Source organism: Pongo abelii, chromosome 6, assembly GCF_028885655.2.
Source record: "Pongo abelii isolate AG06213 chromosome 6, NHGRI_mPonAbe1-v2.0_pri, whole genome shotgun sequence".
Lineage (NCBI taxonomy): Eukaryota > Metazoa > Chordata > Mammalia > Primates > Hominidae > Pongo > Pongo abelii.
The window spans coordinates 101,847,946-101,861,641 of record NC_071991.2 but is presented as its reverse complement, the minus strand read 5'-3'; the positions used below and the strand labels follow the sequence as shown (position 1 = coordinate 101,861,641).

Below are 13,696 nucleotides of genomic sequence, written 5' to 3'. Positions count from 1 at the left end.
CAATTACCCCACCCGTCATACTCATTTCCTGTCCTGAATTGGTAAGCTCTGTGAGGATATGAGGACTGTAAGCAACATGAAGCCTGGGAGCTTTTATATATCAAACACCTGGAATAATGGCATGTGATAGGAGCTCAGCTGATGCACATTCAGTGAATTTATGTAAAAATACTCTGTAAGGTAAAGTTATTTTAAATGTTTGTAGGGATTTTGATCCTTTTTAAGAGGTATTCCTGTTTTCATTTTCCTTGTAAAATCTTTCTTCCCTCTCACTTCATAATGCTACTTTAAACTTCTACTAACAGTAGGCTAACTACTAATAGCCTACCATTGATCAGATGCCTTCTACTGTCGATTAAACTGGGAATATTTCAGTGTTGGATTGAAGGGGTGGCCTGCCCCTCCACACCTGTGGGTATTTCTAGTCGGGTGGGACGAGAGACTGAGAAAAGAAATAAGACACAAAGTATAGAGAAACAACAGTGGGCCCAGGGGACCGGCACTCAGCATACCAAGGACCTGCACCGGCACCGGTCTCTGAGTTCCCTCAGTTTTTATTGATTATTATCTTCATTATTTCAGCAAAAAGGAATGTAGTAGGAGGGCAGGGTGATAATAAGGAGAAGGTCAGCAACAAGCACGTGAGCAATAGAATCTATGTCATAATTAAGTTCAAGGGAAGGTACTATGACTGGACATGCACGTACGCCAGATTTATGTTTCTCTCCACCCAAACATGTTAGTGGAGTAAAGAATAACAAGGCAGCATTGCTGCAAACATGTCTCGCCTCCCACCATAGGGCAGTTTTTCTCTCATCTCAGAATTGAACAAATGTATAATCGGGTTTTATACCGAGACATTCAGTTCCCAGGGGTAGGCAGGAGACAGTGGCCTTCCTCTATCTCAACTACAAGAGGCTTTCCTCTTTTACTAATCCATCTCAGCACAGACCCTTTACGGGTGTCGGGCTGGGGGACGGTCAGGTCTTTCTCATCCCACGCGCCATATTTCAGACTATCACATGGGGAGAAACCTTGGACAATACCCAGCTTTCAAGGGCAGAGGTCTCTGCAGCTTTCTACAGTGCATTGTTCCCCTGGTTTATTGAGACTAGAGAATGGTGATGACTTTTACCAAGTATACTGCTTGTAAACATTTTGTTAACGAGGCACGTCCTGCACAGCCCTAGATCCCTTAAACCTTGATTTCATACAACACATGTTTTTGTGAGCTCCAGGTTGGGTCAAAGTGGCTGGGGCAAAGCTACAAATTAACAATATCTCAGCAAAGCAATTGTTTAAAGTACAGGTCTTTTTCAAAATGGAGTCTCTTATGTTTTTCCTTTCTACATAGACACAGTAACAGTCTGATCTCTCTTTCTTTTCCCCACGTTGGATGATGTGAAACATATAACACTTCCTGTCTCTTGTGAACAAAATGCCTATTCAATTCATTGTTTGAATGGTTGTTGATGTAATATTTGCTTAACATTTGGAATTGCTAATGCTTATATGAGAACATGATCTGTTTTGTAAAAATAAATTCTGTTTATGGAAATAATTGAAAAAATTATTCTCCAGTGGAAATAATTATAGAAAAACATTGACCTTGTATTTAGGTCACTGACACTGTAAGTTTTTGATGGTTTTGACATGATAAATATGAATATCTTGGTTCATCACTTTCTTTTAGTATAATGCTGTAGTGTTGTCTAGATACCAAGGCTATTTTCTATTTAAATCAAGCCCCCCTTCTCTTGCAGTGTTAAAAATATATGGACATCATTAGCCATCAGGGAAATGTAGATCAAAACTACAACGAGATACTTCATATCCACTTGGGTGGATAAAGTAAAAAAGATAGTGTTGTTCAGGGCGAAGAATTGGAACCCTCATACACTGGTGATAGGAATGTAAAATGGTGCAGCCACTGTGGAAAACTCTTTGACAGTTCATCAAAAAGCTAAATATAGAGGCACCATATGACCTAAGTATGGTAACTCCTAGGTATATACCTCCCCTCAAAAAAAGTATGTTCACACAAAAATGTATACACGAGTGTGAATAGCAGTATTATTTTTATAGCCCCTAAAGTGAAAATAACCCAAATGTTCATGAGGTGAAGGGATGAACACAATGTTGTATCTCCATACAGTGGAATACTATTTGCCAATAAGCGAAGTACTAATACATGCTGCACAAGAGTCAAACTTGAAAACATTATGCCAGTTACAAAAAAATACTTTATATGATTCCCTTTATAGGAAATGTCCAGAATCAGCAAGTAGATTAGTGGTTGCTAAGGGTTAGAGGGGGTAGGAGAGAGATGGGAAGTGAATGCTAATGAATATGTTGTTTCTTTTTGGAGCAGTGAAAATGTTGTCATTTAAATAGTGGTGATAGTTGCTGTGTGTGGTGGCTCACGCCTGTAATCCCAGCACTTTGGGAGGTCGAGACAGGTGGATCACAAGGTCAGGAGTTCGAGACCACTGGCCAATATGGTGAAACCCCATCTCTACTAAAAATACAAAAAAAATAGCCAGGCGTGGTGGCATACACCTGTAATCCCAGCTACTTGGGAGGCTGAGGCAGGAGAATTGCTTGAATCCGGGAGGCGGAGGTTGCAGTGAGCCAAGATTGCGCCACTGCACTCCAGCCTGGGTGAGAGAGAGAGACTCTGTCTCAAAAAATAAATAAAAAATTTAAAAAATAAATAGTAATGATAGTCGCACATGGAAAATCCATTGAATTGTACACCTAAAGTACACCTAAAGGGGTCAGTTGTATGATACATGAATTACTAGCCTAGTGTTGATCAGAATCCTTACTGATCACGTGACCAATTAACATGTATTTTGTATGTGTGTTATATAGCATATTTTTACAACAAAGTAAGCTAGAGAAAAGAAAATGTTAAGACAATCATAAGGAAGAGAAAATATGCTTACTATTCATTAAGTGGATAGATCATATGAAGTAGATCATCATAAAGGTCTTCACCCTCATTATCTTTGCATTGAGTAGGCTGAGGAGTTGGTCTTGCTGTCTCAGGAGTGGCAGAGGTGGAAGAAAATCTGTGTATAAGGGAACCCATGCAGTTCAAACCTGTGTTTTTCAGGGTTCAAATGTATGTAGATGCATTTGCTTCCACGAGCATAAATAATCTCTGAAATTATACACACTGGTTGCTTATGGAAAGGAGAGCTGGATTTCAATGTGGGTAGGCATGGGAGGGAGATTTTTACTAAATATCCTTTTGTGTTTATCAAACTTTGTACCCTGGCATTGTATTACATGTTTTTCAAATAAATAAAAGTTATATAATGAGATATTAATAGCTTATCTTCTCTCTTGATTTTACTATATCCAGGTCCTTCAAGGGTTAGATTACCTACACAGTAAGTGCAAGATCATTCATACTGACATAAAGCCGGAAAACATCTTGATGTGTGTGGATGATGCATATGTAAGAAGAATGGCAGCTGAGGCCACTGAGTGGCAGAAAGCAGGTGCTCCTCCTCCTTCAGGGTCTGCAGGTGAGGGAGCTGAGCCAGCTTCATTTCAGTTTGGGGGCATTGGGAGCTTGCAAAGTTGCGGTTGTTGAAGGTATCTGAATCAAACGTTACATATAAGGAAGATTTTGGAAAAGTTTAATTGCTGGAAATAACTGCACCCTTGAAATGGAAAATGCCCCAGCTACATTATATTTTGATACTAGAAGTATTTACTTTTATCCCCCTTTAAAAGGCCATTTAAATTTGTAGTTGCTGCTTCATCTATATTTGAACAGTTTTTTCTGTTGCCCGCTTCTCTGCAGAGGAGAACATAGTAACAGCTTTCCTGTAGCTGACCTTTAGTCATCAGAATATTTTTCTGCTTTCAATTTTGTGTACATTAATTCTTGTTGTCCATTTAGCATAGCTATGTCAATCTGAGTTTTATCAACAGATTTGGAGTTACTTAGAAAAGGCCTGATGGTGGGGGAAGAAGACCAAGTGACCTGAGTATTGGGATATCTTTATTTCTGGGGCGGAGGCGGCGGGGTGGTACAGTGAAGTGTGGACTATGCGTCTCACTCTTCGACACCATGATCTGTGCCTTTGTGGGTTGTCAGGCAAGCATGGATACTAAAGGGCTGAGGCTCCTGGGACTGCCTGGGGCTCTCTTCACATCTCCTTTACTGCCATCAGGGTGTTGTTTAGATCATGGACCCAGCCTGTTAAGCTTTTGGCCCTGGTGTAGGGGTTTAATCATGTGATTCCTAGACTATTTGCTGCATACCAATTGCAGTATTTGATTTAAATTATAGAAAGCTTGCAAAATAGATTTCAAATATTGATGTACATCTACATTGTTCATTTCATTATATTTTAAACAAATTTGGTTTAATGACTGTGATATGTATTAATTCTTTTCCATTTTCTTAAGTGATCTGTTGGTGCTTTGGGCCTGACTGTTTTTGAGATGTATTAGTATTTCATTTTAGATAAATAAGAGAAATGGCTCAGTATGAGTAACTTCTGCTGTGACTTTAGGAGTCACTCATTTGTTTCAGTGGCATAAACTTACTCTAGATCCTTGTGATTAAGAAGCTCTGAATAATAGTTTTTGAAGTTGGCTAGCCATTAAAAGACAATAATTATTTCACTTTGCAATTCGAATGACCTCCATGAAGGTATGTGTCTGTTTTCTGCTAAATACCAATTTTGTTTGATTTTGTTTTAGTGAGTACGGCTCCACAGCAGAAACCTGTAAGTACTTATGCATATTACTTTATATGCACCATGTTAAAAGAGACCATTTATTATTGAGTTGTTCAAATTATAAAAAAGTTGTGTATTTTTAAAGGGTAGACACATTTATAAAAGCTGTGTATCCTCAAATAGGTAAGACTGTCTTGTTAATTTTTTTTTTTTTTGGATACTGAGTTTCACTCTGTTGCTCAGGCTGGAGTGCTAGTGGTGCGATCTCGGCTCACTGCAACCTCCCCCTCCCGGGTTCAAACGATTCTTGTGCCTCAGCCTCCCGAGTAGCTGGGATTACAGGCACCTGCCACCACACCCAGCTAATTTTTGTGTTTTTAGTAGAGATGGGGTTTCACCGTGTTGGCCATACTGGTCTCGAACTCAACCTCAAGTTATCTGCCTGCCTCGGCCTCCCAAAGTTCTGGGATTACAGGTGTGAGCCACCACGCCCAGCCTGTCTTGTTAAGTTTTAATGATCTGTGCAGAGTTGGGATAGTTAGAGCCTTTCGAAGATTGTCTTCTTTATGCATTTTCTGGACTATGGTGGCCAGGTTTAGTGAAATGTGAGGTGATGGAGTTGAAGTATTTTTATTTCAAAACCACTTTACATTATTTCTGATTGGCTGCTAAGTTACCTGTTTTTCTGAAGCTGTTGTTCTAATTTTTTTCCATCCAGATGTTCAATAAGAAAGAGACTGATCTATTTTGTGGTCCCGTCAAAACACTATGTCCTTATTAGATACTGGGTGTGGTGACTCACGCCTGTAATCCCTGCACTTTGGTAGGCCGAGGCCACTAGATCACTTGAGTCAGGAATTCAAGACCAGCCTGGCCAACATGGTGAAACCTCATCTCTACCAAAAATGCAAAAACTAGCTGAGTGTGCTGGTGGACGTCTGTAATCCCAGCTACTCAGGAGGATAAGACAGGAGAATCACTTGAGCCCAGGAGGTAGAGGTTGCAGTGAGCTGAGATCATGCCACTGCACTCCAGCCTGGGCGACAGAGCAAGACTCCATCTCAAAAAAAAAAAAAAATAAATAAATAAATAAATAAAAAATCAGCCGGGTGTGATGGTATGCACCTGTAGTCCTAGCTACATAGGAGGCTGAGGCATGAGAATCACTTGAACTCAAGAAGTGGAGGTTGCAGTGAGCTGAGATCACGCCACTGCACTCCAGCCTGGGCAACAGAGACTCTGTCTCAAAGAAAAACAACAACAACAAGACACTATTTTTACTGAGACAACTCTTGATTTGGAATGTAAGTTCTGGAACAAGAGGGAGCTGTAATAATTAAGCTTCCTGGCCTGCTGAGAAGCTCAAGTTGTTTCCCATAGTTCTTCCCTGGCTTGAGCTGCCTGAGTTTACTGATTGATTGAAAGGTTGCAGGCTGTCATTGCCAGTGCTTTGCAAGTCGGGTGGCCATGACGGGAGGCAGACAAAAGCTGTGGCTTTTTCTTTTTTCCCTTTGCGGCATAGGCTTATCTCTTACAGTTCATGTTGTCTTGGCTGCTAAGAGCGTCATATGTGAGACCCAAACACACAGTGACATACACCTGCTCGGGCACCTGTTTCATTTTTGGCATTGAGGAGCTGGGATGTTGTTGCTTTGTATATAGACAGCAGCAAATAAAACTTGCAAGAGGAGCTGCTCCTTTAAGGCCAAGAGAATTTCGAACTTCAGTTCTCTTAGAGTTTGAATGGTGAAGATATTGAATGGTGAAGATAGCTGGATTTAAGCTATATCCCTTTGAGGGCAGGACCTGGTAGTAGACCTAGCATGTGATATCAGTCAGCACTGCTTTCCCTTTGATTTTATCGTAAGCCCTACCACAAGGTGGATCTGTCTGGGTTTGGGGTTTTAATAGAATATGGCATGAGAAAGCAGAGTTTATTGCTATTTGTCATGCTGCTAGCCGTTATACTATCGTGGTGCTTTAAAAAGAAGAAAGCTGACCTGTGGTCTTTTCTTAACATGTTATAGATAGGAAAAATATCTAAAAACAAAAAGAAAAAACTGAAAAAGAAACAGAAGAGGCAGGCTGAGTTATTGGAGAAGCGCCTGCAGGAGATAGAAGAATTGGAACGAGAAGCTGAAAGGAAAATAATAGAAGAAAACATCACCTCAGCTGCACCTTCCAATGACCAGGATGGCGAATACTGCCCAGAGGTGAAACTAAAAACAACAGGATTAGAGGAGGCAGCCGAGGCAGAGACTGCAAAGGACAATGGTCAGTGGGGCCTCAAACCTGGGCTGCATGGGGTCCTCAGAGCTCCATTAGTAGGGTCCTGCCAGGTCAACATAGGGGCTGATTTGTGCTGCTGCTGCAGATGACAAGGATGATTCTCTCCAACTCCCTATTGGGAAATATGGGAAATAGCCTCATACTTCATTTGTGAACTGTATGCCAGAAATATGTTAACATTTCAAAATAGTTTTTAAAAATGTAAAATATTTGAGAAATACCATGTTTCTATCATGCTAATGATGGTGCTTTATTTTGTCATTAACTTTTTACCTAACTGTAATGCACCACAAGTCTGTTTCTGAAGATTATAGAGGGTAGAAATGGAAGTGCAACTTTATTTAGAAAGAGTTATTTTCCCTTAAAGCTAACTTTTTCTTATAAGAGCAGGCCAATTACTAAATGAATGAAAAATGAGATTTAGAAAACCTGAAGGTTTTACCCCAAAAGCCAAGAGGTGTTTACTAGGTGGTACATAAGCACATTCAAAATGTATTTTATTGATGGAGATAAGTACTTAGTGAGGCTGTATTAAGGAGAGTAACAAGTTCTAATTCTTGACCCATCAACTTCTTAAGGTGAAGCTGAGGACCAGGAAGAGAAAGAAGACACTGAAAAAGAAAACATTGAAAAAGATGAAGATGATGTAGATCAGGAACTTGCGAACATAGACCCTACGTGGATAGAATCACCTAAAACCAATGGCCATATTGAGAATGGCCCATTCTCACTGGAGCAGCAACTGGACGATGAAGAGGATGATGAAGAAGACTGCCCAAATCCTGAGGAATATAATCTTGATGAGCCAAATGCAGAAAGTGATTACACATATAGCAGCTCCTATGAACAATTCAATGGTGAATTGCCAAATGGACGACATAAAATTCCTGAGTCACAGTTCCCAGAGTTTTCCACCTCGTTGTTCTCTGGATCCTTAGAACCTGTGGCCTGTGGCTCTGTGCTTTCTGAGGGATCACCACTTACTGAGCAAGAGGAGAGCAGTCCATTCCATGACAGAAGCAGGACGGTTTCAGCCTCCAGTACTGGGGATTTGCCAAAAGGTAAGTGTTTCTTCCCATCAACTGTCTGCCATCACTGACTCCAGGGACGTGCCTTTAACAAATGCTGTGAAGGAATTGGCTGGAAGTGGCCAAGCCCTGTGTGTGTGCACTAATCATTTTTATTACTTTTATACTCATGAAGAAGTAATATGATTTAAATACATGTTCTATGCCATTAGGCTATCTCTTGCTCTCTGCATACCAAATCTTATTTCTGACCAGTTTTCATTTTTAATATATTTAGTCAGCAGCATCATTTGCAAAAACCTTCCAGTTTTAGCAACTTACACCTTTCTAGAATGTGTAGTTTAGTTTATAATTTGTATCTTCTTCCATCTGATGTCATTATATTTAGTTTTGTTTTGTTTTGTTTTGTTTCTGTTCAAGAAAAGTATGCCTCCTCTTTGACTCTATTGAGAAAGAAGTGTCATATTGTCTTTTGATGGTTGTTCCTGATTATAGGACCCTACTATTGGTAACTGGCCCAGGATTGTAATTTTCAAGGAATTGGCGTGGATTTAAATGTGATGACAGATTATAGATTGGCTCTTGTGTTCTTGTCTACCTAAGAAGGCTTGACTTGTTCAAACCCTTATTTTGGGAGTGAATGCCAAGTGACTCTAGTAAGTGAAAACCGGGTAACACAGTTGGTTTCCATTCTGACTCATGGTGGAAAAGCTCTGAAACCTCCTCTGCTCCCTCTATGACAAGACTGTTTAACACACAGCGAGTAAAATTGATGAGCCAGCCCTGCAAACAGCCCGACATTCTGCAGCCCCTTTGGTTTGCATGCCGAGTGAGCTGGCTTTGTTACGCACTGGCTATGATGAATCCTCCTAAGGATTTGCTTTCTTTACTTGGCTGGATGTGGTCAGCTCCTGTTCCCCTTTCCAGGGAGTGTTTGAAGGTGCTTACATAGAATGTAGGTTAATTTCTGGGAAAGGGCAGTAGTGAGAGGTACCTTATCCAGATTTATTGTTGCTGTTGCAGTTCAGTTTTTCTCTTACTTGAAGTTTCTTTTTTTTTTTTTTTTTTTTTTGAGAATGAGTCTTGCTCTGTCACCCAGGCTGGAGTGCAGTGGCGCGATCTCAGCTCACTGCAACCTCTGCTTCCCGAGTTCAAGTGATTCTCCCGCCCCAGCCTCCTGAGTAGCTGGGATTATAGGCACGTGCCACCACGCCCGGCTAATTTTTGTATTTTTAGTAGAGACAGGGTTTCACCACGTTGGTCAGGCTAGTGTCAAATTCCTGACCTCGTGATCCACCCGCCTCAGCTTCCCAAAGTGCTGGGATTATAGGTGTGAGCCACTGCGCCCGGCTGAAGTTTCATATAGAAAGTAATTTACAAAGTACCTTTTTAATTATTTCTATTTTATTCATTCATTCATTTATTTATTTTTTGAGACAGTCTCACTCAAGTTGCCCAGGCTGGAGTGCAGTCGTGCAATCTCAGCTCACGGCAACCTCCGTCTCCTGGATTCAAGCAATTCTCCTGCCTCAGTCTCCCGAGTAGCTGGGATTACAGGCGCCCGTCACCATGCCCGGCTAATTTTTATATTTTTAGTAGAGACAGAGCTTCACCATGTTGGCCAGGCTGGTCTCCAATGCCTGACCTCAGGTGATCCGCCCTCCCCAGCCTCCCAAAGTGCTGGGATTACAAGCGTGAGCCACCATGACCAGCTCTAAGTACCTTTTTTGTTCATACTTATTTTGCAAGTATTAGCTTGGGCTGCAGTGGCTTCAAGTACAATCAGCCCTCCATATCCATGGGTTTTACATCTGTGGATTTCCCATCCATGTGTTCAGCTAACTTCAGATGGGAAATAGTTGGAGGGGAAAAAAACCTGTGTCTTTATTGAACATGTACAGATTTTTCCCCCGTTTGTCATTATTCCCTAAACAATACAGTATAACAACTATTTACATACCATTTACATTGTAGCAGGTATTATAAATAACTGGAGATCAACTAAAGTGTACAGGAAGATGTATGTAGGTTATATGCAAACACTACACCGTTTTATGTCAGAGACTTGAGCATCTGTGGATTTTGGTATCCTCAGGATGTCCTGGAACCAGTTCCCCTGCAGACACCGAGAGGCACCTGCATATCAGATTAAACCCCAGCTCAAAACTTAATAACTGTGGAACTTTGGTTTCTTATCCTGTCTGAGCCTTGGTTCATTCTTCTATCAAAGGAAAGAAATGGCTACCTCTAGGGTTGTTAGTAGCACTGAATTAAATAAAACAGGTCAATGGCAAAGGTAGATAAATAACATATAATAATAATATATTGAAAAATTTCCCTGAATGTAAGTTGCCTTGGTCATCACAATCCATGTAAAGGTGCAGAATTGCTGCTTGTTACCACGTGGTCATCATTGGAGGCCCAGGCAAGTCATAAGACTTATCCTATTATTTACATGACAGCTCCATCTCTGTGTCATAGGAAACTTCAAACCTTACATGTCCAAAACCAGAATACAACTTTCCCTGCCAACCTGCTACACATGCTGTATTTCCTACACTTGTTACCACCATTTCTTGTTGCTCCAGTGAGAAAGTTGATCATCAGGATGTCTTCTTTTTTTCTGTCACATCCAGTAAATCATCTCGTTTTGCCAGTCATAACTCCTAAGTAGGTGTCCCCCTTGCCTTGTCCCTAAAGTGGGCACTGTCATTGCTTGCCTCTCCTATTACGGAGGCTCCTTACTGGTGTCTTGGCTTTGTGTTCTCTCCAACTTTTCTCCCCACCTGCTTTTCAGCGTGCCCTTCCATGGTGCTGCTAGAGTGTCTTTGCAGTATGCTCACCCGATCAGTGTATTCCCCTGCTCACAGTTTCCACAGCTCCCCATCATCTACAGCAGTGGTCTCCACAGTGGAGAGTGTACATCCTTGCATAACCAGCACCATCCAGGAAGGTGCAGGAAGGAATTATTAGAGCATCTGTGTATTTTTTTATTTTGAAAGAATAGTACAATAAACAACTGTATATCCTCCACATAGATTGAGCAATTAACATTTTGCTGCATTGCATATACTTTGTTTACACAGACACTGCATGCTACACATATTAGGATACTTCACTCCTAAATACTTAAGCATTCATCTTCTGAGAGATGAATTAGAACGTCCTCCATTGTAACAATAATACTATTATAACGTGTAAGAATAGCACTAATTTTATATTATTATTATTTTGAGACAGGGTCTTGCTCTGTCGCCCAGGCTGGAGTGCAGTGGCGTGATCTCGGCTCACTGCAACCTCTGCTTTGTGGCTCAAGTGATCCTCCCACCTCAGCCCCCAAGTAGTTGGGACTACAGTTGGCACTACCATGCCTGGTCAATTTTTATATTTTTGGTAGAGAAAGTAGGGTTTTACCATGTTGCCCATGCCAGTCCTGAACTCATGGGCTCGAGTGATCTGCCTACCTTGGCTTCCCAAAATGCTGGGATTAAAGGCATGAGCCATCACACCTGGCCTAATGTCATCTGTTATTTATTCCATATTCAAATTTGCTCAATAATTCTAAAATTTTCTTTTTAAATTTTCCTGATCTAGGATATGATCCAACACAGTAGCCTGCTTCCTGGGTGAGGGCTTTCTGTATCCCCAGCAGGCTTACTTCTCTTTCCCCTCTGCTCCTGCTGGCCATGCTTGTCTTAGTTGTATGGGCAGTGCTCATTGTCACTGTCTGTCTTCTCATTAGAATGTGAACTCTTGGAGAGTGCAGTGCGTTTTTATCTTTGCATCCTCAGCATCTGATTCAGTGCTAAGATAAATATTTATTGAATAATGAACAAACAAATGAGTGATACCTTTTTACGTTCTTCTTCTCTTTCCTTTCTCCCACTTTTTTCCATTTATAGTCACAATTTTACTGTGTCCAACACACATACCATCCCCAATACCTGTTGCATCAGGTAGAAACTGGAGGTCTTGCAGAGTGTTTTAATATTGTCAAATTCTAGGGATGTACCAGGGACAGGATCTCCTTTGTTTGGAAGCACTCAGTTTTCGCCCACAGCTTGGCCATTTGATAAGCAAGGGCAGCCTCCCCCATGGGAGGTGTGTTTTGTTTTCTGCATGGAAAGGGGTATAGCCTAGAGTCCTGCACTTGACCACACGGTACTTCGTGAATTTGAGGCAAGAGAAACAATGAAGAGTTTGTGTAGATCCTGTCTTTAGGGCAGAATGTACATGTTAGGGCATAGTAGAAGAAAGAATGGGGCCGGTTTGAGGAACTTGAAGAAACCTAAATGCCAGGCTAAAGAATGTACACTTTTTTCCTAGAGTAATTTGGCAGCCATTGAAGGTTGAGAAGAGGATGGTCCCTCTTAGATGATCAGCTGCCAGAGCCTTAGTGCGTATCTTGGCTCAACACGTCTGAAGGACAAAGGCCCTGGAACAGGGTGGTTTTGTTGGTCTTACCTGTGGGCTATTTGTGGAATCCTTTCTGTGTCACTCAATGGGGACCCACACCACTGTCAGTCCTTGCTAGGCTGCTGTAACACAGCCTCTGTGCTCCTGTCACTTGAGCTCTTGCTCCCCAGCCTGTCTCTGTCCGGCAGTCCAGAGAGAACTGTTTAAAGCTTAACTTCTTCCCCCTTACCCACCCCCCCTCACCAAAATGATCTCCATTGTGTTTCCCATGTAGAGTAGTGATGCCCTGAGTTGTCCTTCACTGAAGCTGACAAACTCTCCAGTGTGTTCCCTGGCAGGTTTCTGTTGGTGCCTGCTCCAGACCCATTCTCTGTTTCCCTAATTCATTCTACACTGTTCACACTGGCTTCTTTCTAAAGTTGCTCGAAATTGCAAGCCTGTTTCTGCCTTAGGATTTTTGTACTTCCCGTGTCCTTTCCCTCAAACTTCTCTTACTTTCATGCCTGCCTTTGTTCAGACCTCTCCTGTATGTCACCTTCTCAGAAGAGATCTCCCCTGAACAGCCTTGGCATTATCCATCTCCTTTCTCTGCTTTGTTTTTCTTCATAGCCTGTTTAGCTACCTGACAGGATGTGTGGATTCGTTTGTTTATTTGCCTTATTGCCCATATTTTCAACTAGTACATGAGTTTCCTAATTTGGCTTGTGTTTTTTTCTTACAGTGTTCCCAGTACCAAGACCATGCTTAGCACACAGAAGGTACTCAGTAAATATTTGTTGCACGAATGGTTGAGGTGGCAACATTAAATCTCTTAGTTCCGCTACTTCCTTGGGCCTCATAGTGAACCTCCTCCATATAGAGGGAATATTCTTGCTGTCCTCATAAGGACCCCTTACGATGTAAAGAGTCAGTGTGTGCCTAGCACCATATGTTATGTGCGTGTGACAGCAGCTGTCTCATCATGCTGAGGCACTGTTGGCTACCATCTAATAGTTTCTAGGATAGCTTCTTGTGGAATGAGTGACCACAGTGTCACCCAAAGACTAGTGTATCAGAAGGTGACTTAAGGGGCCCAGTTCTTCCCGAAGTGAAAGCTTTCCATTCATTCCCCTCTTAGTGGAAGCAGAGTGCAATTGCAAGCTTTTCATTTTGGAAGGAAGACAGCTCCAATTTGTCCTTTGTGTCACCATTATCTGTAAGAAGGAAACCGTGTGATAGGTCACTGCCGTGGTGACTCAGTCAGATGAGGTGCAACAAAAG

General features: G+C 41.6%; 1 protein-coding gene across 22 annotated transcripts in view; it reads left to right on the top strand.

The window, feature by feature from the left end:
* SRPK2 (SRSF protein kinase 2) overlaps positions 1–13,696 on the top strand; it is a 292,913-nt gene that overhangs the window by 254,730 nt on the left and 24,487 nt on the right. For all 22 annotated transcript variants that reach the window (XR_008527545.2, XR_008527540.2, XR_008527538.2 and 19 more), the window contains 4 exons: positions 3,371–3,536; positions 4,726–4,751; positions 6,731–6,977; positions 7,571–8,053. Coding sequence is in view for 13 of the 22 variants with exons in the window: in XM_054560600.2 (XP_054416575.1) it covers positions 3,371–3,536; positions 4,726–4,751; positions 6,731–6,977; positions 7,571–8,053 (922 nt within the window). In the remaining 9 variants the exon portion in view is untranslated. The remainder of the gene's footprint in view (positions 1–3,370; positions 3,537–4,725; positions 4,752–6,730; positions 6,978–7,570; positions 8,054–13,696) is intronic.